Source organism: Dipodomys merriami, unplaced genomic scaffold (assembly GCF_024711535.1).
Source record: "Dipodomys merriami isolate MVZ:Mamm:240054 unplaced genomic scaffold, mDipMer1.0.p SCAF_8, whole genome shotgun sequence".
In the NCBI taxonomy this organism is placed as follows: Eukaryota; Metazoa; Chordata; class Mammalia; order Rodentia; family Heteromyidae; genus Dipodomys; species Dipodomys merriami.
Window position 1 is genome coordinate 30,726,654 of NW_027206401.1, and position 23,913 is coordinate 30,750,566.

The following is a 23,913-nucleotide window of genomic DNA, read 5'->3' on the forward strand; positions in this document are numbered from 1 at the left end:
ACCTCCATTGTATCTGGCAGGTATCTACCTTTCTTTTTTGTTATTAGAGGGAATCACAACTAAGAGTTTCCTTGAGTCTCCATGGAGACCTTGTACTTCGGCTTTGCACAATACCATAATAGTCAGTACTGGGAAGAATCATGGAGATTACACTGAAATAATGGATTTTGGAGGCTCCAGCAGTGCTCAGAGAAATGGAAATGGAAATGAACTCTTCAGGACCAGACATTATATCATGGTTGGGGTTTTGAATGTCTCCCAAAGGCTCCTAGGCTAAGGCTTGGTTCCTACAAGTGGAGGAGTCATAAAGAGGTGGGACTTCAAGGGAGATGATCAGGTCACTAGTTGTTTGCTCTATAAAGTGATTTTGGTGCCCTGGTCCCTTTCTCATTCTCTTGGGCTCTGAGCTTGAGGTAAGAAGTTTTACAATGCCAGATGCTCCTGTCATGAGTTGCTGCCTTGCTACATGACTAAAAACAACAGAGCTAAGCAATCAGGGCTAGAACTTCTAAAACTATGAGTAGAAACACAAAGCTTTTCTCTTTAAGTGGATTATCTTGGGTATTGGTGATGCAAGCACAATAGCAATTTATATTTTGGATTGAGAAATCCAGTGTAGATTTCCAAGAAGAACAAGAGGCTTGTAATATCTTCATCAGCATTCTACAAAGTTGCTCATTGTTAACCTAAGCAATGTTGTAGTGGACATAGAAGGTAAATGGTCAGAGGTCAATAAAGGGTCTGTGTTTCACTGAAGACAAAACAAAGCAACTTGTTTTCAACAGGAAATTTATGTACATGCAATGAGAGAAAGCAGCTATATTGCAGTCAGAAATTAAATGTAATACAGTGCAAAACTTGGGAAGAAGTGAACAAAATCTGGCATCAGTTCTACTTATTTATCCAAGGATGGACACATCAGTTTGTCTATTTAAATATAAAGTTCTTTTACAACCCTGACTTCTAGGCCACCAAGCCACCTTCTCACCTCTACTTTGGGGTCCCAAGTATTTCACACTTAGGGAGCAGGAGCCCTGGATGATGGCTGGGCCATTTATTCCAATCCCTGGGAAACATGCTGCCTCTTTAATTACATTCACTAATTTAACTCAACTTACCATCTGACCCATCCCTGCAGGATGTCATCACCATTCAAAACCAGTGGTGGCTCACACATGTAACCTTATCTATTCAGGATGCTGAGATCTGAGGACAAAGTTTGAAGACAGCCCAGGCAGGCAAATCTGTGAGTCTCTTATCTCAAGAAAACTATTCAGAAAAAGCCAAATCCAGTATCAAGACCCAGACAACCCTCAGGTAGAGAACCCCCGTGGGGTTGGCTGACAGCGGTGCTGCTACTACTGTAGTAACCTTCCACTAGCCTCTGCCCTCAGAACTGTGTCTCCAAGACCCATCACAGCATCAAGAGAGGGAAAACTGACAATAACAATATCCTTTCCTCTTAGCTCAGTGGGGAAGCACTAGCTAGTATAGGCAAGTCCAAGGATTCAATAATCAGCAATGTGGGGGGGAATTGACTTTTAAAAAATTGAAAAAGATACTAAAATCCCCAAATTTGGGTAAATTATTGTATTTCCCTGAATAAAATTGAAACCCCTTTGTGCAACTACTTTAAGCTAATAAAAATAAGAAATAAAAACCTACATTACACTACATGTGTGTATGAGATAAAAGCTGTGGATTAACTTGGTTACAAGCTTAAATGTTCATTTTCAGATAGTTCTGATTTCAGAAATATTAAAAGTGTGGAGAAAATGCCTCTGTATCAATGAAATTCAGTAAAGCTCCAAGGTCAGCTTGACCCCTGTGCTCACTTGAAGGCACCTACAAGGACCTGGCTTTCATGAAAAACACCTGGTGCCCGGGGTTGCTTTGCGGTCTGCAGAGTTTATTTTACTTTCTACCAGTTGACTTGTTTTTACTGCACCTTGTGTTTATTAAAATTTTCCTTGTTTCTCTGCACTATGGTAACCTTATGTTACCTCTTGACTGCTAATAGTATATAATAAGGAAAGTTACAAATAAACGGTGCTGCAGTCTTGAGCTGCAGATCTCCCAACCCCATCCTTTGTGTTATGTCTTTATTTTTCCGCATCCTCGCCCCCTAATTCAGGATTCCCTTTTGTTGCCAGCAGGCTCCGGCAAGTATTCTCTATAAACTATCAAACATTAGTATATTTAAATTTGCCTATGAAATTACTGGCTCATTCTTTACTTTTTGTATGGGGGCTTGAACTCAGGACCTTGTACTGGCTAAGCAAGTTTTCTACCACTATAAGCTATACCTCTACCACTATAAGTGATATCTCCAACCCTTTTAGCTTCAGTTGTATTTTTCCTTCTTCAGATAAAGCATTACTGTTTTTCCTGGGAGCCAGCGTCAGACTACAATCCTCCTACCTGTGCATTCTAAGTAGCTGGGATCAAAATCATGAAATACTGCAAACAGCTTCTTTTTGATTTTTTGTTTTTGTTTTGTCAGTCATGGGCTTGAACAGGGGGCCTGAGCGCTGTCCCTCTGCCCTTCAGCTCAAGGCTAGCCCTCTGGAGCTACAGTGCCATTTCCGGTTTTTTCATGGTTTTTTGGAGATAAGAGTTTCATGGACTTTCTTGCTCATGCTGACTTTGAACCATGATCCTCAGATCTCAGCCTCCTGAGTAGCTAGGATTACAGGCATGAGCCACAGGTGCTCGATTCTCCTTATGTTTTGAGACAAGGTCTAAGGACTTTGCTCAGGAGGTCTCAAACTGCAATCTCTGTCTTCTGTGCAGTTGGGATAGTAGCACAATCATTTTATTTATGTACTTTGCGAGTTCTGGGGCTTGAATTCAGGGCCTGGGCACTATCCCTGAGCTTTTTTGCTGAAAAATAGCACGTTCTACCCCTTGAGTTACAGCCCAATTTCTGGATTGTGGTGATTAACTGGAGGTAAGAGTCACATGGACTTTATTGCCCAGACTAGCTTCTAACTGTGACCCTCCAATCTCAGCAGCCTGAATAGCCAGGAGTATAGGCATGTGCCAGCCATTGGCACCAAACTTAGTAACACATTTTAAGGCTTTTTATTACTCTTATTTTACTTCTCATTCAAAAGGAAAAATGGGCTGAAACTTATAGTAAATCCTAAGAAATACTTAGCACTAACTTTAGAAATCAAAGGATCTTTTGATTTGGAAACTATCTCATTTTAATACCAAGCCTCACATCACAGATCAGGACACAGGAAAGGCCTCCATGAAATGCCTCAGAACACAAAGTCATTCTTGAAGCTAGGTGTCCTGACCTGGCTGTTTCCTTCATAGAAGTCAGGTCAGTCATTATCATTCTTCCTCTAAAATGACAGATTATGAACTTATCTCTCCATACCACGGGTGCTCTTTAATGAAATGACTCTCTCCAGCTTCCCAGGGAGAATGTTGATGTCTATGTGCTTAGCTAATATGTTCTACGTGTGTAGAACTTCTCAAAAATTCATGAATGTTTAGCAGATTCTAAATAGTAGAGATTATAAATATCACCTACTTACTCTCTTGCCCAACACAAATCTCATAGGATGATCTTTATCAGGCCTGGTAGTTATGAAAGACTAAGAATTATTGAACACTTCAAAACTTTTTACCATTTAATGTAAATAGATCTAGAATTGAAATGTGAAAGCATGCTGAAAATCTTCTAAATTCTGATTGATTTGTTCAGGAGTGGCAATTAGTCAAGGTATTCACTAAGCATTCTGCCCTCTCTACACATCAGTTCCTTTGTCCTGGCTTCTGGCAAGGAGCTTCTTAAGGGATTCACAGATATTAACTGAGCAGTATTTAAATAGCAATGCATTGGACAGCAATTAGTTGGAAAGTCTGGCTATGGGATCCAACATATTTTTAATTAATGGTTTTCATTACAAAGGATCCCGTTGAATTATTCATCTCAACCACTTCAAAATATTTTTTGCATCATTCCCCTCCATTCTCTTCTTCACAGCCTAGAACTCAAGGTTTGAGCTCTCTTCCCCACACTCTTTTTGTGTCCTTTTTACTGGTGACCTAGAGGCAAGGTGGCTAATTTATACATTACAGGAAACAAAATAGCCGTGAAGATTGCTGACCCCAAACAGGTGTACATGAGTACTGGTAAATCTGGGAATTGCCCCTGAAGAATTCCAGTTACTGCAGGAATAGCCATGTCTCCCAGAGTACCACCAATCAGAAAAAATGCAGTAGATTTGCCACTGACGGTGGTGTACTGTTCAATCCAAGAAACACCGCTGGGAAACGTGGTGGCTATGGAGGCCCCATACACGGAGGTTGCTATCCAGAGACAAAGGGGGCTCCTGTGAAAAAGCACCAGAAACAAACAGGCAGCCAGGCTGCCAACGTTGCTCAACACAATCATGGTGGCAGGGCCAAAACGCGTGGCAAAGAGGATTGCCAGGCCCCTGCAGGCTGCGAAGGCCCCCCAGAAGATGGAGTTCAAGCCAGCTGCCTCTCTCTCGTCCATGCCAACATGGGTGGTGGCAAAGGAGAAAAGGTAAGAAGTGTATGTCACCTGAACCCCAACGTAGAAGAAGAAGAACAGAAAAAGCAGACAGAGAAGGGCCTTGTGGTATTGAGCTCTTCGAGATTGCTGAGCACATGATGTTGATTGTCCCTGCCTTGAGCTTTTCATGCAGAACAGAGCAAAGAAAAGGAGAGAAACTACGAGAATGTAAGTGCCTATGGAAGCATAAGCCCACAGTAAGTTCATGTCATGGGGAGCTGCGAGTAGAGGGTCTGAGGCGGCTTCAGAAGAGGCATTGAGGGCTGCAGGGAGAAAGTCGGGCTCTGTGTGGTTGTCAGCAGACACTGTGGGGCCCAGGGCCAGTTTAGCCAGCAGGGGAGTCAGGAAGGCACCCAGGGCAAAACTGAAGTGTAAGGCCTGCATGTGGGGGCGGCCCTTGTCCCTCCAAAGAGCCAAGATGACGACATTCGCACCTACCAATGAAAGACAGGGAAGAAAACACAGTCATTATTGTTAGAGAGATCAGTCGGTGTCAGTAGCTCTGTTCAGTCCTTAGTCATCACCCATTGGCCCTGTATCAATTCTGTGAGACTCAGGAGCAGAGAACAATGTGTCCTAACATCACTTATTCATCCATGGTCACTGTTTACATCCTAGTGCCAGACCAAAGGCTTATTACAAAACTTGCCAATTCCATACTACAGAGAAATTTGGTATTCATATTTGTTTAAGTATGGATATAAACTAGGTAAAAATTTTATCAAGTGGCCAAATTACTAGACCATTACATACTTGAAATTGGTAGTCAGTTCCAAATGAGGAAAATTTACTGATGTGTAAAATAGATGCAAGATGCCCATTGAGGACCTGCACCCCCCAGGATCCCTGTGTTCTTATTACAGAAAACAAGATCTGCACCTACTCTGAGCATGTGCAAGCTGAAATGCAAGAGCATCAAGGCTTTGGCTGTCTGCTTTGTAATCAGATATTTTCAGATAAGCACATAATTCCATCACTGAAATTTTATGCACAAATTAAGCCTGGAGAATTTACAATATTTTTAATTGTTTTTTTGGCAGGGCTGGGGTTTGGATTCACGGTCTCAGACTTGCTTGCTCTGCTTGCTTGGCTGGGAGTCTTCCACTTGAGCCATACTCTCAGCCTTGCTTTTTACTTGTTGTTCTTTTTCTGCCCAGGTTGGCTTCAAAGGAGGATCTTTTAGATCTCAGCCTCATGAGACTCAAGGATTAAAGGCAGGAGCCACCAGCACCTGGCATCAAGTAACTTTAGCATGGGAAAGGGAGGCATAAGCAATGGTAATCAATAATGGTAAACAGTATCACATGTGTTTTTCAGCAGGTTTTCAAGGACATGATTGCACATGGAGAACATCTGTTGTACAAGACCAGAAACTTTAGAGAAAGAAAATAACAGAAAAGAAACATGGGAAAGTCGTGAATTACATGGATTTCTCTAAGCTTGGGAGGGAAGATCTATTTTAGATTGTGTGTCTGGAATAGAGAGAGCAAGAGTGGGTGAATGCAGTCATAATATTCAATATACATATGGGAAAACAGAACCACGTAACTTTTAGGACTGGAAACAAGGGAAGAGCATGTGGAAGGGGTGACATTCATCAAGATACACTGTGCTAAGCTGGGTGCAGTTAGCTCATGCCTTTAATCCTTGATTCTCATGATATCCTAGCTACTCAGGATCCTGAGATATGAAAATTTTGGTTCAAAGCCAGCCTGTGGGACCCTTATCTCCAATTAATTAGTGGAAGTGGAGCTGTGGCTCAGGTGGTAGAGTGCTCACCTTGAGCAAAAAAGCTCAGGGACCATACCAGGCCATGTCTTCAAGCCCCAGGACCTTCACCTATGCACACATTCATGCACACACACACACACAAAAGCATTATACACATAGATTGACATATTAAATCGAAATGCCTTTGTACATTTTTTATTTTGTATAATGTACATTGTATAAATACTGTGTACATTATGTGTGATAATAATATGTCTGCTTCTGTCTGTGCTTTCACAGCCGAATAATGGTTACAAAGTTTTAGCCTAGTAGATAATTACCCATCTAGGTTTAATTATCACCTGAGTAAATTTCTGTTGTTTCTAATTATTACAAGGCAAAGTTTAGCATCATCAGCTCAACTTTTCTAACAGAAAGCACCCACTCTTGGATAGAACAAAGGTCCCACTGACCTGTATCAATAGTGCCAACCGCAGCCCCAAAGAGAGCCATCACGACAATCAGCAATGCTGCGTTCTTACAAAAAGGGATAAGATAAAGACCAACAGTGGTAGCCAGCATTGACACCCCTAGAAAAAGTAAGAAAGTCAACTTGTATGGTATGCAGATGCCTCCTCCCCTACCCCAACCCACCCCCTCCACCCTTAAACCTAGTGACTTGGCAGGCTGAGTCTGGGAGGATTGAGGTTTGTAGCCATCCTGGGCACAAAATCCCTTAGAAACCAAGAGCTGGAGCTGACACAGACTGCCAGTGGCTTATGCTTATTTCTAGCTACTCAGGAGGCTAAGATCTAGGATGATCATGGCTTGAGACACAGGCAGAAATGTTCACTAGACTCCATCTGTAAAATAATCAGCAAAAAAAAAAAGCAGGGCTAGAGGCATGAGTCACGTGGTAGAGTGCTAGTCTAGCAGGTGCAAGGCCCCAAGTTCAAATCCCAATAACCATACAAAAAGAAAGCAAGCCATAGGTGGGTGTGATGGTAACTGCCTGTCAGCTACAGGGGAAAGTTAGATCTCAGACTAGGCCAGCCCAGGCAGACAAGTCCATGAGACTCTACCTCAGCAGAAGAATCGGGGAGCGAGGGGGTGGATGGTACAAGCCTGTCATCCTAGCTGCTGTGGGAAGTCTACCATAACACGACCCTACCATGTGATTACTTTTTGTTGCTTTGTATGTTCCTCCCCCATGGTATAACCCCTGTTTGCACTGTATTCAATGTTGGTCTAATTTGGGGAGGGAAAGGAAAAAAACAAAATGTTTAAATAGGGATACTGGTTGACCCATTGCAACAATGAGATGTAGAAGACACTATGTTGAAAAATGAACTGTACAATTTAGGAAGGGGGTGGGATAGGGGACTGCGGGGGGAGGTGTAGTTGTGGAGATGGGACAGAAGGGATGGTAGGGGAAAAACAAAGGAGGAGGCAACAGTGCTTGATAAGAAATGTACTCATTACCTTGCTCATGGAACTGTAACCCCTCTGTACAGTAATTTCACAATAAAAAACATTAATAAAACAGAATCAAAACCCTATATCAATAATAAGAAACATTTAGAAAGGACTAAAGTTATGGCTTAGTGGTAAAGCATATGACAAGCAAACAGAAGCACCTGAGAGCAAACTCTAGTAACCTCCCCCCCAACACACACACACACACACATACACACACACACACACACACACACACACACACACACAGGTATTAGCTAGACATAGTGGCTCACACCTTTAATTCTACTTGTAAGGTTGAGGCTGAAGAATTGCATTTTCCAGTGCACCCTGAGCTGCATAGTGAGAACCGGTCCCTAACAAAATGAAAGAAGGAAGGAAGGAAGGAAGGAATGAACGAAGGAACAAAGGAAGGAAGAAAGAGGGAAGGAAGGACGGAAGGAGGGAGGGGAAAAGGAAGAAAGAAAGAAAGAAAGAAAAAAGAAAGGAAGGAAGGAAGGAAAATGGAGAGAGGGAGGGAGGGAAGGAGGGAGAGAAAGAGAAATAAAGAAAAAGAAAAAAGGAAGGAATGAAGGAAGAAAGAAAGAAAGAAAGGGAGGGAAGGAGGGAGAGAAAGAGAGAAAGAGAAATAAAGAAAAAGAAAGGAAGGAAGGAAGGAAGGAAGGAAGAAAGGAAGAAAGAAAGAAAGAGGGAGGGATGGAAGGAGGGGAGGAGGGAGGCAGAGGAAGAAAGAGGGAAAGAGAAAGGAAGAAAGGCAGAAAGGAAAGAAGAAAGGGATGACGGGAGGGAGGGAGGGAGGGGGAGGAAGGGAGCGAAAGAATGAGAGAATGAGAGAAAGAAAGAAAAAGGAAGGGAGAGAGAATGGAAGAAACAGAGTAAGAAGGAAAGGAAAACAGGAAGGAAGTATGGAAGGAAGGAAGGAAAGAAGAAAGCAAGGAAGGAAGGAAGGAAAGAAGGAAGAGAAGGAGGGAGGGAGGGAAGAAGGGAGGCAGGTAACAAGGGAGGGAGGAAGGGGACAGAGAAAGAAAGAAAGAAAGAAAGAAAGAAAGAAAGAAAGAAAGAAAGAAAGAAAGAAAGAAAGAAAGAAAGAAAGAAAGAAAGAAAGAAAGAAAGAAGGAAGGAAGGAAGGAAAGAAAGAAGAGAGAAAGAAAGAAAGAAAGAAAGAAGGAAGGAAGAAAAGAAAGAAAGGAAGGAAGAAAGAAAGAAAGAAAGAAAGAGAAAGAAAGAAAAAGAAAGGAAGGAAGGAAGAAAGGAAGAACACAGAGAACAAGAAGGAAAGATCAATTTTCGCTAGGGTCGTAGGTCAAGTTATCATCATTAAAAAATGAACCAAAAAGATATAATTATTAAACTGAGAAAATTGGATTGGGAATGTGGCTCACTGATAGAGTGCTTGCTTGATGCACGAGGTCCTGGGTTCAATTCCTCAGCACCATAAAAACAGAAAAAGCCAGAAGTGGCACTGTGACCCAAGAGGTTAGAGCCCTAGACTTGAGCTGAAGAACTGAAACACATCACCCAGGCCCAGAGTTCAGGCCCCATGAATGGTCCCTCCAAAAATAAAAAAAAATTGGAAAAAAAAACAGGATAATCATTAGCAAATGAGAGGTGCTACCTCTACTAGTCATAAATTTATCTAAATATTTTATAAAGTTTATGGATTATACAGATTCTGTTACTATAATCTCAACAGCATCAGAGTGTTGCTAATACTCTAATAAATTTAATATGGGGCTGGGAAGGTGGCTCAGTGGTAGAGCACTTGCCTTGCATGCATAAGGCCCTGGCTTCGATTCCTCAGCACCACATAAGCAAAAAAGAAAAAAGCCAGAAGTGGCGCTGTGACTCAAGTGGTAGAGCGCTAGCCCTGAGCTGAAGAACTGAGGGACAACGCCAAAGCCCAGAGTTCAGGCCCCACAACTGGACCCAAAAAATAAATACATAAATAAATAAATTTAATATGAAGCAAAGTTCTATACTTTGGGCCTGTCTATAAGTCTAAATGTTTACTTAAATATTTCACATTTAAGAAACTAAGGCAGAAGTGGAACTGTGGTTCAAGTGGCAGAGCACTAGCCTGGAGCATTAAGATGCTCAGGGACAGTGCCCGGGTCCTGAGTTCAAGACCTAGGATTGGCAAAAAAAAAAGCAGAGAAACTGAGGAGCTTTTAGTATGACTTAACAATATGAAAAGGCAAAATAGTATTCAATCACTATGGTATCCTGTCATTAAACTTTACTAAACTGAGTAGTTTGGGGAATATGGAGGGGAATAAAAGAACTTCATGCTTTGAATGACTTGGAAGTCATTGGTTATTCATTGGTGATTACTTATTCTCCATTCTCTTTTTCATCATATTCAACTAAATTTTCTTGAAACCTGTCACCCTATTCAAACCACAGCATATTAAAATCGTTGCCAGCATGTCAAAATCCTCTAGACTGTGGCACAGGGACCAGTCTCATCACTAACAGGAGGACAAATGTGCAGCCTGTGTCAGTGCATCACCATCCCCTGCCCCACACTGTCAACCCAGAGTCCAGAGAGCCTGGCCATGTTTCCAAAGCTCATCTGGCCCCAGACATACCTAGAGACCTGCCCTAGCTGATGGGCAGAGTTTTGGGACAAGTGTGTGACATTGTGCCTCAGTTCCCCTGGAGGTCGGGAGGCTCAGGACTGCCATCAGCACACCTGAGGGCTAATCAAGGCTCCGGGTGGCCCAGCCCAGATGCCCTGTGGCTGCCAAGGTGAGACCTATGGAGACCTAGCTTCTGTGGAGGACCCTGAAACACCTCCCATCCCAGCTGTCAAGTTTTCGCATTTAGCACCCAGTTGTAAATTCAGTGACAGGCACAAAGAAGCAAAGATCATTGTTTCCTTGCCCCAAAGTAAAAACTGAATCATACACTGCAAAAGAACTGCTCTGATCACAGAGCCACACAAACATCCTAAAGCACGACCCACAAAGGCTGCTGATGTTGTGGTTCACGGTAGTGACCTGGAACACCACCATCTTAGTGCGCAGGAAGAGCCAGTGAGAGCTAGGTTGGGAACTCATTGAATGCCACCACATTGTGAAAATCTGTACTTACCCAAAATTAAAACATGGTTCACAAAGTCAAAAAGAACTCCTCCAATCATGGAGCCACACAAAAAGCCAGAGGCCTGGCCAACAAATATTAGCGAAAGGCTGCTGATATTGCGGTTCACATTAGTGGCCAGATCTTGAAATGTGGGCCCCAGTATAGCAGTACTCATTCCCTAAAATTGAAAAGATGAAGCTTTTTATTAACAATCATTAACATAAATAACATCTAAGTGGTAGTATCTATTCCTACTATAAAATCTGTGAGGCCTCCCCCATGATATAACTCCTGTTCTACTGTGTTTGATTCCGGTGCCCTGCATCTTGTATATACATTTTTCTAATTTAGGGAAGGGAAGAGAAATCACAAAATGTTGAAATAAGGATACAGGATGACCCATTGTAACAATGAGATGTAAAATGTTGAAAATGAACTTTCCAACTTGGTGGGGGGAGGGAGGAGTTGGGAAGGTGGGGAGGGAAGGGATGGTAGGGAGAAAAAAGAAGGAAACAATGCTCTATAGGAAATGTACTCATTACCTATATAATATAACCCCTCGTTACAGTATGTTTACAATAAAAATATGTACAAAACATTCACACACACACACACACACACACACACACACACACACACACACACAAACTCACACAAAGCTGTGTTGCCATATAATATATTGACTGGAACAAAGCTAGGGAAGGAATGAAATTGTTCAAAAAGAAGAAATGTATTTTTTACCTGATTACAAAACTGTAACCCCTTTGTACCTCATCTTTATAATAACAATTTAAAAATTAAGAAAAAAATTAAATCTATGATAATACTTCTATTACTAGAGCTATATACTCCCATGGTTTTTCTTCTATCTACAACATTCCATTAAAGCAATACGTATTTCATTCCTTTGGCTTTTTAATGTAATGCTCTTTCTTTGTGAACAATAGCTTAAAAACACTATTCTGACTGAACGCTTACAGAATGTAACATTATCATTATTCTTTTGGGAAGGGTTTTCTGAGCACTTCTGGTCCCTTTTTTTTTTTTTTTTTTTTTTTTTTTGGCCTATCCTGGGGTTTGAACTCAGGCCTGGGCACTGTCCCTGAGATTCTTCTGCTCAAGGCTTTACCACTTGAGCCACAGCACCACTTCTGGCTTCTTTCTGTTTATTTAGTACTGAGTAATTTAACCAGGGATTCATGCATACTAGGCAAGCACTCTGTCTCTAAGCCACATTTCCAGCCCCCCACACCCAATTACATATATACTCAAATATACTATCCAAGTGACAGTAATATCAAGTATCTTGTATGTACTAATACAAGAATTCAAATGTTAAAATTTTAAATTATTAAAACATCTTCATTTCTTATGTTGTTAATACAATGATAATGGCAAGTGCAGGCTCATGGGTGTAATCTCAGCTATTCATGAGGCATCAACCAGGCAAGCCTGGCAAGAGGTTATCAAGACCATCTCAACTACTCCAGGCATCTTGGTTTACATCTTTTGTCCCCACCATGTGTAAGGCCATGAGAAAGAGGATCACAGTTCAGGCTGGCTCTAGGCAAAATGGCAAGACATTTAAAACAGAAAGGGGTGGAGCTGTGGCTCAAGAATTAGAGTACCCGCTTAGCAAGCACAAGAATCTTAAGTTCAGTGCTCGCTTTGGCAGCACATATACTAAAATTGGAACGATACAGAGAAGATTAGCATGGCCCCTGCGCAAGGATGACACGCAAATTCGTGAAGCGTTCCATATTTTTAAGAACGACATTGCCCCATTTGTTAGGAAATGGAAAAACTTGGAAAAAATTATATTAAGTGAAGTAAGCCAGGCACAAAGAAACATAGGTCCCATGGTTTCCCTTATTTGTAATATCTAGTATATGTATGAGTCAAGTGGAAAAGGTCAGATAATGTGATGTCAGGAAAATGAACCCTTAGATGTGTATTTTAAGGTTTTTTTCTTTCATGCATGTGTTTCTAACGCATTTATAAGATTATCTCTTTGTTGCTTTGTATGTCCCTCCCCCACAGTATAACCCCTGCTTTCACTATATTTGATGTCAGTATAACTTGAGGAGGAGATGGGGAAAAACCAGTTGTTTAAGGATACAGGTGGACCTGTTGCAACAATGAGAAGTACAAGTTGTCATGTCCAAAACGAGCTTTAAAACGTCGGTGCGGGGGGGCGGGGGGGGAAGGGGGGGGAAGGAGAAGGATTGGGATTGGGGGGGAGGGGGGAGGCTGGGAATGTATGTGAAGGGTAAACACAGGAGGAGGCTGCAATGCTTGGTAAGAAATGTACGCATTATCCTGCCCATGCAATTGTAACTCCTCTGTACAGTATGTTCACAAATAAAATAAAATTAAATTATAAAAAAAAAAGAATCTTAAGTTCAAAATCTCATACTGCCAACAAAACAAACAAATAGAGAGAGAGTCCTTCCTCTAAACTACAAATAACATTATGCAGGACATCAAACATTTAAATATTTCTACATCTACATTTCTTCAAAGAAACCGCAAAGTTAAAAGGTGCACAGTGTATCAGCCTTTCTTACTTTCTCAGAAACAAGCATGATGGTATTTATGAACATGTACACAATGACTTTAACAAAATTTTACTGAATGACAAGGTATTCTAATAAATTCAACTTGGCTGAAACTGTCTGCATATGTTGCAAATTCTACCACTGACAAGTTGCAACCTAGATGAATATCTTCTTGTAACAAACACTTAACCCTTTCAAAATGCATTATATGTATACACTGACACATTGAATTAAAAACCCCTTTGAAAAACTACCTAGAGATTAATTTTAAGAAGTTTCAAAACACAAATATGGAAGCCATGGCCAGTCATACCAACTACAGGTAATCAGGTCAGGTTCAGTCAGTAACAGGATGCTGAGACACGTCTAAACAAACAAATGCTAAGAGCTGACCTGTTCTGACATTTCTAAAAGTCACTTCTTGTCTCTGCCTATAAATCTTGCCTGTTTCACCTTCCTGGGAAGAATTATCTCCATCTTTACTGGCTCAGGTACTAGTCAATGTATGAACTGTGTCTTTGTTCCCACAAATTGACTCAATTTGTCTGAAATTTTTCTTTTAGAGATATACATCAGATATGGGATCTAAAGTAGCCCTCCAGGCCCATGGATGTATCAAGTGTGTACCAGGGCACTTTGTGCTCACTGGTGACACACAACTACTGGGGCATGGCCAGGATATCCCTTTGGTTTGAGCTCTGTGAATCTGTGTTTTAAGTTCTCTAACTTCATTTCAGCTTTTTTTTCTTTAAAAACAAGGCTAAATCACATTAGATCTAGTAACTAACTGGATTGTATGTATGCAGTGGCCACAGGTAAGCAGGTGGCATTTGAAAACGGGTTTTTCCAAATCTGAGGAGTTTACTTTCTGGGACATTTCTTAACTTTAGTCACAAAACAATGATGGTTCTAGAACCACAGGGGGGAACAATTGGAACAAAAATGTTGGCTACCTGACTACAACACGTTAGACCTATACTGGTTATGGTTATGGTGTGAAAGGTTTCCCCTAGATGATATTGTAAAGTAACAGGCAAGGACCCAAATACCACGAAGTCCATGAGCTGCAGTCTGCAATCATTCCCAAGTGCATGCAAAGAGGTAAATGAATGAGAGACTGCCCCTTTGTGAGATTCCTTACAAAGAGCAGATGGAGAAAGTCTTCAAAGCTTTTCTATTTCATGAATGTTAGTCAAAGTTTTTAACCAGCTGGCCAGGAAATTTTGTTCACTTGGTTGCAAAAGAAGAAAACAATTTGGATCCAGACAATCACCTCCACAATGGTTTCCTTCCTGCTGGAAGAAAATTAAGACCACCAAAGGTTAAAAAATCGAATTAATAGATGAAACAAAAATTATCAGAAATGAGAGAGGAGAATCTCTGGATTCTGGAAATTAAGACCACCAAAGGTTAAAAAAATCTAATTAATAGATGAAAATAAAATTATTAGAAATGAGAGGGGAGAATCACCTGTGCAAGGAATAAAATGTGTTCTTCGTAAGAAAAGTTATAACATACAAAGATGCCTGGTTTTATCCAACAATTACATAAATATCTATATTTGTCTTTGATATCACATTGGGTAAGTGAAAGACTGTTGTTTAACTGTATGTCTGATGTTGTACTAAAGTGTTTTCAATCTTTGATATTTATGTTGAATTCCCAAAATCAAATTAAGTCTTTTCCTTGCCCATGAATTAGTTTTGGGATTTTCCAGATAGGCCCTTGAAATAGCTCAAAAATTATCTTTCATTATAAAAAGAGATATTGGGTTTACTATAAGGAACACTGTCAAATAATAAGTCATATTAAAATTTCTTTGACTTATGTTTATATGTTAAAATACACATTTCAGAAATTCGATGAAATTCATGAAAACCTAGCAGCCCTAGTCACACTCCTAATTGTTTTTGTGGTATTAGGGTTTGAACTCAGAGCCTCATTCAGGCTACTCAGGTATTTAACCTTTGATTCCAAACCCACAGTCTCCAGTTCTTTTTACATTTATATATACAAGAACTTGCCACAGTGGCCAAGCCTGAGGCGCGAGGAATAGTTGAACTCAGGAGTCTGAGCCAATATCAAAATCATACTAATGCCTCTCTTCTAAAATATGTTGTATACAACAAAAACAACAAATGGCCAGTCTCATAAACAGGTGGCTCATGCCTATAATCCTAGCTACTCAGGAGGCTGACATCTGAGGACCACAGTTCAAAGCCAGCTTGTGAGACTCTTAACCACCAGAAGACCAAAAGTGGAGCTGTGGCTCAAGGGCAATCCTAGAGCACAAAACACTCAGAGACAGACCCTAGGTCCTGAGTTCAAACCCCATATGTTGTCAGTTGTATCACTACTGTAATGAACTCTTGTCAGTTCCTAACCACAACCATTGTAAATCTTTTTTTTTTTTTTTTTTTTGGTCCGATCGTGGGTCCTGAACTCTGGGCCTGGGCACTGTCCCTCAGCTCTTCAGCTGAAGGCTAGAGCTCTACCACTTGAGCCACAACACCACTTCCGGCTTTTTTCTTTTTGCTTATGTTGTGCTGAGGAATTGAACCCAGGGCCTCATGCATGCAAGGCAAGCACTCTACCACTGAGCCACCTTCCCAGCCCAACCATTGTAAATCTTGTTGTTCAGAGTTGTTTAATCTGGTGAGGGGTTCTGAGAACATTAAGACTCTTAAGACAGTTAAGCATTCTCAAACTAGGGCTGGGAAGGTGGCTCAGTGCTAGAGTGCTTGCCTTGCAATGCATAAGGCCCGGGTTCGATTCCTTAGCACCACATAAACAAAAAAAAAAAGCCGGAAGTGGAGCTGTGGCTCATGTGGTAGAGGGCTAGCCTTGAGCTGAAGAGCTGAGGGACAGCACTCAGGCCCAGAGTTCAGGCCCCACAAATGGACTCCCCCCCCAAAAAAGAATTCTCAGACTACTGATTAAACAGAGTCTTTATAAACATCAACTTGATGTTTAACCAAACATCAAGCAAAACAAGAATTAATTAAATACTAAGGGAATGACATGCAGTTTTCCTGTTAAGTCAGCTAGCACTGAAATTATAAAGATATGCCTCAATTCTTCTAAGGCCAAGCACAGTGGTTCTCACCTGTAATCCCAGATACATAGGAGGTAGAGAGGAGAACTGGATTTCAGATTAACCCCAGAAAAACCTGGCAAGACTCCATCCTAACAAAAAAGCTGGATATAGTAATGTGTACCAGTTATCCCAAATACATGGAGGGCATAGGTATAAGGATCATGGCCCAAGCCAACTCTGGACAATACTATGGGATCCTATCAGAAAAATAAGTAAGACAAAAAGGGCTAGAGGACTGAAGTGGAGAATGCCTGCCCAGCAATCACAAGGCAAAGAGTTCAAACTACAATATCACCACAAAATTCACAGTGAATAATAGTAAGTCCATTGCTAGGTGTGGCCTGAACCTTGCTGAGTCTTGAAAGCTTCTGCTTTTATGTTATTGCTTTGTGGTCCAGGAGTTTGAATTTAAGGCACAGCACTTGCTAGGCCGCCACTCTACCATCGCCCTTTGGTAGTCTTCCCATCTCCACTTCCTCAATGGCTGGGATTCAGCCATGAGCCCTAATTCCTGCCTTAAAGCTTCTGTAATTAAAAGCACTGCACTCAAAGAACCCTCATGGAAGAGATTAAATGACCTATAACAACAAAATATTGGTGGGATAAACATCTTTTTTTTTCATTCATGGGGCTTGTCTCTGGGCCTGGGTGCTGCCCTCAGCTCTTCAGCTCAAGGCTAGCACTCCACTGCTTGAGCCACAGTGCTACTTCCAGGTTTCTGGTAGTTAATTGGAGATAAAAGTCTCAAGGATAGCCAGTAACGGGTGGCTTAGGCCTGTAATCTTAGCTACTCAGGAGGCTGAGATCTAAGGAACTTGGCTCAGAGCCAACCTGGGCAGGAAAGTTCGTGAGATTTTTATCTCCAATAAACCACTAGAAAATAAAAAGTGGTGCTGTGGCTCAACTGGCAGAGTTCCCCTTGAGCTGAAGAGCTGAGGGACACCACCCAAACCCAAGGTTCAAGTCCCATGACTGACCAAAAAACAAACAAACAAACAAACAAAAAATCACACAGACTTTCCTGCATGGGCTGGCTTTGAACCATGATCCTCAGGTCTCAGCCTCTTGAGTAGCTAAGATTACAGACGTGGGCCACCGGATCCCGGTGGAACGAATATCTTTAATTAAAAAAAAGATTCTAACCAATGTTAATCAAGTCCATAATTTTAGTGGAACAATGAAGGTTTAACTGTTCCACTCTGGCACCCGCTGGTTTGTCTGAATGTATACAGGTGAGGTTTGCTCCCTTGCCACCTTCCGTGCATTTACTGCTTGAAGGGCAGCTTCCCATGCAGAAAAGGCTGACGCTGCAATGGTAGCAGCTGGCACAGGTGCTTTTCTCATGGGGCTTTCCGGCTGAATCTCCCCCGAAGGCCTCACTTCTCTGCACATCTCATCACTGAGGTGATAATCATTAGCTAAGCCTACAGAATGGGTTGGAGTGCCCTCAACCAAGATAGAGACAATTGATGCCAATCAGACCCATTCTCACTGAAGAGCAGAGACTGCCTTGGTGAAGTAGTCTAGGCTAAAAGCAGACCCTCATGCAGCCTCCTCTCATAGGCTCACCTGACTCAGGAGTGCCAGGCTTTAATGCATTGTGTCAAACACATTCTCACTGGGGCAAAGAAGCCCTTCAGCACCCCTCCCCCCAGCTGACAGCAACAGGAAGTGATGCTCTAGAACCTGGATGTTGTCTTTTGGAAACAACCTCACTGACTGTCCGAGACTCTGGTGAAGCGATCATACCAGGCCATTCTCTTCCCAAATTCCCAAACCTTGAGCCTTAACATCTACACCTCTCAACTCAAAGTGGACCTGCCAGATTCCTGACACTGCACACCTGTTGGGGAGCGTATGGTGAAGCTAGTGTATGGTAAATCTGCGCAGTTATGTTTCTCCCATTGTACACTTGACAGTTTTCCAACACCACAGATGAAGATATATCCACCATCACGGAAAGGTTGTTCCCTTTTTCAAATATTATCAATTCTCCCGTCCTTCCCTGCTCCTACCTTCCCCCTCAAGCCCACCACCATTTATAGGAAAATGTTTGGCACCACCTACTCAAATGGCCTTGGCCAAGGAGAAGGCTGTAGTAAGGAAACACAGAAGTTGTTGGATGTGTGAGTGAACCTCTGAAACCGGAAACAATTCCAATCCTGCCAGGGCTGCTTCATGTTCCCATTAAGTCACCTTGAAGTCTCACAGGGAGGGAGGACAGTGCTTCTGATATTCTAGACATCATCACTGCTAGTTTCTTACACTGCTAGTGAACAACCAGTCAGTGTCAACTAGAAGAAACATACCTGAAAGCTGGTCACCAGTGGCTCACACCTGAAATTCTAGCTACTCAGGTGGTTGAGATCCAAGGATCTCAGTTCAAAGCTAGCCTATACAGAGAAGTCTACAAAACCTTATCTTCAATTACACAGCAAAAATGCCTGGAGTCAGAAGGCATATGGCAGAGCATCAGCCATTAGTGAGAGCCAAGTGTGAGTACCAGGCTCTGAGATTAAGCTCTAGTACCAGCACAATAAAAAAGGGGGAGGAGAGATAAAGCCTACCTAGTGATTTCTTCAATGAAATGTGAATGCATAAGAACTAGGAAATATCTGTGTGGGTAAAGAAATTAGTCATTTGTCACAGTACTAAATCCAGTAAGGTCTTTTTCAGTAAATAAGGTTATGAATCCTTACAGGATGCTATTAAGGGTTTCAAGGAAGATTCTCATTACATCTTTTTTAGAAGTTTGCAGATTTATTGGTAACAAATTGCTTCTGCAGTCATTACTGGGAGACGATCTATTCCAGTGCCAAAGACTGCACTGGTTCTACAATCTGTTCCCTTGGTTCAACATCCTGATTGCATTGAATGCTACTCATAGTGTGGTTCTCTCCTATCTTATGAATAGATTTTTCCCTCCAAGTTTCCTTATTTCCTATAACCAGAGGCCAAAGCATTCAATACTCCAAATAAGCCTTTACATAAATAGAGATAAAGTAGTTTCCCCTAAGGAAAGTTTCTAATAGGTTCTTGGCACTCACTCTTGCCAGTAAGTGGGATGCTATTTATATGGACTTTGAAGCTAACCTGTAAGGTGGGGAAATTTAAATCTTGTAGCCCATTAGACCTCCCAGCTCAGAAGTGTCAAACCAACTTTCTGGAAGGCAGGTGAGAATATTAATGGTAACTGAAACCAATTAACCTGGGACAAAATTTAGCATTAGTTTTGTCCAAGTTGGAGGTTTGTGTGTGGTGCTGAAAACAAAATCCAATGTTGTGCCTATCACACCCTTGATTTCACTCCTACACAAGTTAGCTAAAGGGCTGGAATAGATCACTTGGGAGAACATGTGTTTAGCTTAGTATGCAGAAAGCCCTCACTTGAATCCCTAGATAGAATCCAATATCATTCTCCTTACTCTACTCCAAAATGTTGGTTGTCAGACATCCTGAATGATGGACAGTAAACCTTGGCTACTTAAAGGTTTTCTGATTTTCATATTTAGTGGGTCCTCAGGTTCCTATGGCTTTGTTACAAGGCAAACTACAACACTGGATGTCTCTTACAGCCAACAATGATTTTTTTTTTTTTGGTCCAGTTGTGGGGCCTGAACTCTGGGTCTGGGTGCTGTCCCTCAGCTCTTCAGCTCAAGGCTAGCGCTCTACCACTTGAGCCAAAGTGCCACTTCTGGCTTTTTTCTTCTTGCTTATGTGGTGCTGAGGAATCGAACCCAGGGCCTCATGCATGCAAGGCAAGTGCTCTACCACTGAGCCACCTTCCCAGCCCAACCAACAATGATTATTAATCACCTCATGCCCTGAACAAGAATAACGACTACTAGTGCTAGAATACTTTTGACCTTCTTTAATATGTGGACTTACACCATTTGATCTTTCTTTTTTTTTTTTTTTTTTTTAGTCTGGGCCTAGGCACTGTCCCTCAACTCTTCAGCTCAAGGCAAGAATTCTAGCACTTGAGCCACAGTGCCACTTCTGGTCTTCTGGTGGTTTAGTAGAGATAAGAGTCTCATGGCCTTTCCTGCCTGGGCTGGCTTTCAACCAAGATCTCAGCCTCCTGTGTAGCTAGGGTTACAGGCATGAGCCACCACTGCCCAGCATGTTTGGTTCTTGAAGACACATATGAATGAGTGTACTTTAGCTTCTGGCTATATTCTGTTGACTGTCATACTGAAGTCTCCCTGATGTGATGAATGCCCTCAAGACAGGAAAAGTGAATGCAGCCACACTTTTGTGTATCAAATGGCCAACAGACACGTGTAGAAAGCATAAGGAATTACTCAGCTGCTTTGCCATTACAAACTATGAATTTCATATTGAAGCAAAATGGATCAGTTATTCCAATGAAAATGCTGTGAATGCTTAAGGTTTTAGTTAAAATTAAAGCTGACCAAAACTGGTACTATAATTGATAGCCTAAATCTGCCTCACAGGCCTGTGAATACAGGGGTCTGTAACCACCTTACGTCAACAAACTGCAGGCTGGTAATATTCTGGGAAGAAGGAGCTGAGCAGTCAAGCAGCCATCTCATCCCAGGCTGCATGCTGCCCAAAAATGCGCGAAGGAGGCAAATTTACAGTTTCTATATGTCACTTTTTGTTGTCAATAGGCACTGCCTGAGAAGACTCTTGAGTGAACAGTTGTTAGTTCAAGTGTTGCCCAACATCTAAACCTTATTTTGGGGCAAAGAAACCGATAATTTGCGCTTAAAAATATTAAGTACTTTTCAGTAAGAGCTACTAGATGGCTTTCAGAGAAAATTCTTTGGATCCTTTATGGAAAATCATTTCCAATTCACCTGTGAAATGTAACTGTTGCTGACTGTACTGCTGCTCCAAAGGCAGGGGCCCCAGCCCTAGAAGGAACAGAACAAAACTATGGAGCAAGAGTAGGCACAGGTACACAGTAAGCACTTAGTATAGGATAAAGTCAGAGTTCTGGCTCCACTCTGGGTCAGGTCTTCTAAGGACTTCCAAGAGTCGGCATACAGCAAGTGCCAGCCACACCCAGCACCTACACAGACTTCTTTCCTCCTCATCTCTGTACCTCCATCAAAACATTCTAACAAAGAATTCAGCCTCAGACTCCAGAGATACTCAATGACCAGAAGTGATTCTCCTCCCCAAGGTTCCAGCTTCCATCTCCAAGGATCATAATCATCAAGTGATAAGAGTGAGCTTTTAACAAACAATGGAGGTGTAGTTTAGGGAGTTGGCAAAAGGCAAGTCTACACTTGTGCATTGTGCTAGCAAAAGCTGAAGAGCTGGTTAAAAGTGGATTGTGAGAGAGACTGAGATTGGAAGAAGAGTTAGCATTGTCCAAAAAGAAATGTGCTCATTACTTGACAGATGAAACTACCACCAGACCTCTGTCCATCACCTTTATAAGAATCAAAAGAAAGTTAGAAAATAAAAGTGGGTTGTTGGCAGAGAGAGTGATGTTTCCAACTCTTTCACGTAATCAGGTTCAGGAGTCACTTTCCTTTTGTACATTATTTCCCTAGCTGCAAAATTTAGCAGTTGGCCTCATTTTTAGCCAGATCGCCATAAGGAAATCCCACAAAAGGCAGGCTTGTGTTTTTAAGTTGGAGGCGGAGCGCTTCGTATCTTGTGCCTCCATCCAGCACCGAGGAGAGTTTGCTGCAGTTGGAACACATCAGGAAAATCAACTTCGCACTGGATTGTAACCCTTACTGATCAGAATTATGCCCCGTGTTAGACAGAGTGGATGGCTCCGTGCGCAGGAGGTGAAGGGAGCAGTCAAGCGTTAGCCCATGGAAGACACCGGCTCGCGCCCCGCTCTCCGCTCTCGGGGGTCGCAGCCCCAGCTCTCACCAGCCCCAGGAAGGCCAGATACACGGCCGCGGTGGTGAACCAGCGCAGCAGGCGCTGGCCCCGGCTGCTCCGCCGGGAGCCCTCCACGGTCTCCGTCTTCGTCGCATTCTCGGCCCGGGCCTCGGCCTGGTGCGGCCGCTGCCCCGCAGGCCCGGCCCCACGGAAGTCCGCTTCCAGCTCCAGCTTGGCCACCCCGGAGAACGCTCGAGCTGCGCACGGCCCCGAACTCCCGTCCCTCCGGCCCGGAGGTCCCTCCAGATGCCCACTCCCCCAGGGCTGGACGCAGGCAGGGCCTGGCGAAGCCGGACTTCGGACTTGGGTTTCCCCCGAGGCAGGCGGTGGAGCAGACAGGCAACCCGCAACTCCCAGACACCCGCGTCAAGCGGCTGGCGGAAATGACGTCTGCTGCCAAACAAGGGCTGGGCTCCAGACAGACTGGAAGCAGACCTCGTTGCCTAGGAGACCACAGAACTCGGGCTGGGCCCAGCCCCATCTTGAGAAGGATGGCTCACAGACTCTTGTGTCCCAGCTGGCCTCGCACCTCTCAGCCTTCTTAGTAAGTAGGTCTACAGTCAGCAGCCACTAGTGTTGGCTCCTGGATTGGTTTCTTTTGACACAGGCTCTAACTAGATAGCCAAGCATCCTGCCTCAGCAGCCTAAGGGCTGGTTCTAAGTAAACCCCTAACAACTTAAAATCCTGTTTCTTTAAAATAACATTTTCCCTGACTAATAAGTTTATATCGGGTCCAGTGTTTGCCCAGCAAGCACAAGGTCCTGGCCACAATCCCCATGGCTAGACAAAATTATGGAAAGGTACACAGTTGCCCTCTAACCATTGCTCAGAAAATAAACTAGCTTCATTGACCTATTTAATATTCATTTAGTATTCATCCCATTCATTTAGAATTCTTACCACTGTTTTCCAGCCGATATGACTTCTCAAAATGTCTCCAAGCTAGAAATAACATACCTGCTTCTGATGAATAACTACTATTCCTTCTATGGAGGGAGACTTGGGCCACAAAGATTGCCTGCCAAGGTTGATCAAACTGTCCCTATAGAAGGCTCAGTGCTTCCTCATCATTTCCCAAAGTAAATATTGATCTGTAAATACTGGGACCAGTTTGAAAGATGAATACATCAGCATTACATGCAATTTTTTTTTCTTCCCTTAAACTTACATTTAAATAAGGGATGCAGAGCTCACTACACCCCTGCCCCAGATCGCATCTAGACTCTGGTATTGACATTTAATAAAATGATTACAGTCTAGATACCCATATTTCTTTTTCTTCTTAAGAATTATTCAAGTAAAGACAAAGCTGCAATGGAGACTATAGGAAGGTAGAGATTCTAGGTACATGAAATGCCTGTCAAGGGAAACTGCCCCAGTGAGAAAAAGCAGAGAGTGTACCAACTCTTCATAAATGCTGCTGTAATGTATTCATCTTGTTTTGCTGAATCTAATACACTGTGAAAAATCAACAGTTTTTACATTATTTACTATATGTATAGGGAAAAACTGTCAATTGAGTCCAAAAGTGATAAAACAAAGTAAAACAGCCAAAATATAT

General features: G+C 42.4%; 1 protein-coding gene and 1 non-coding gene across 2 annotated transcripts; one reads left to right on the forward strand and one right to left on the reverse strand.

The window, feature by feature from the left end:
• Positions 1-655: 655 nt before the first annotated feature.
• On the reverse strand, positions 656-22,716 carry LOC138819148 (sodium-dependent glucose transporter 1C-like). Its single transcript, XM_070010452.1, has 4 exons — positions 21,304-22,716; positions 10,835-11,003; positions 6,739-6,855; positions 656-4,989 (listed from the first exon to the last, which is right to left on the reverse strand). The coding sequence occupies exons 2-4, from the start codon at positions 10,998-11,000 to the stop codon at positions 4,052-4,054; spliced, it is 1,221 nt and encodes a 406-aa protein (XP_069866553.1). The 5' UTR covers positions 11,001-11,003; positions 21,304-22,716; the 3' UTR covers positions 656-4,051.
• LOC138819560 (U6 spliceosomal RNA) lies at positions 12,485-12,591 on the forward strand. Its single transcript, XR_011369483.1, has one exon. It is a non-coding gene; the product is annotated as a U6 spliceosomal RNA (small nuclear RNA).
• Positions 22,717-23,913: the final 1,197 nt, after the last annotated feature.

What these genes read in the sequence shown, in the direction of transcription:
- LOC138819148 (XM_070010452.1), bottom strand. Translation starts at nt 11,000, where the DNA reads ATGAGTACTGCTATACTGGGGCCCACATTTCAAGATCTGGCCACTAAT. An exon ending in GAACCATGTTTTAATTTTGG is followed by an intron (nt 6,856 to 10,834) that starts GTAAGTACAGAT and finishes TACTTTTTCTAG; the next exon opens with GGGTGTCAATGCTGGCTACC. An exon ending in GGTTGGCACTATTGATACAG is followed by an intron (nt 4,990 to 6,738) that starts GTCAGTGGGACC and finishes TTTCATTGGTAG; the next exon opens with GTGCGAATGTCGTCATCTTG.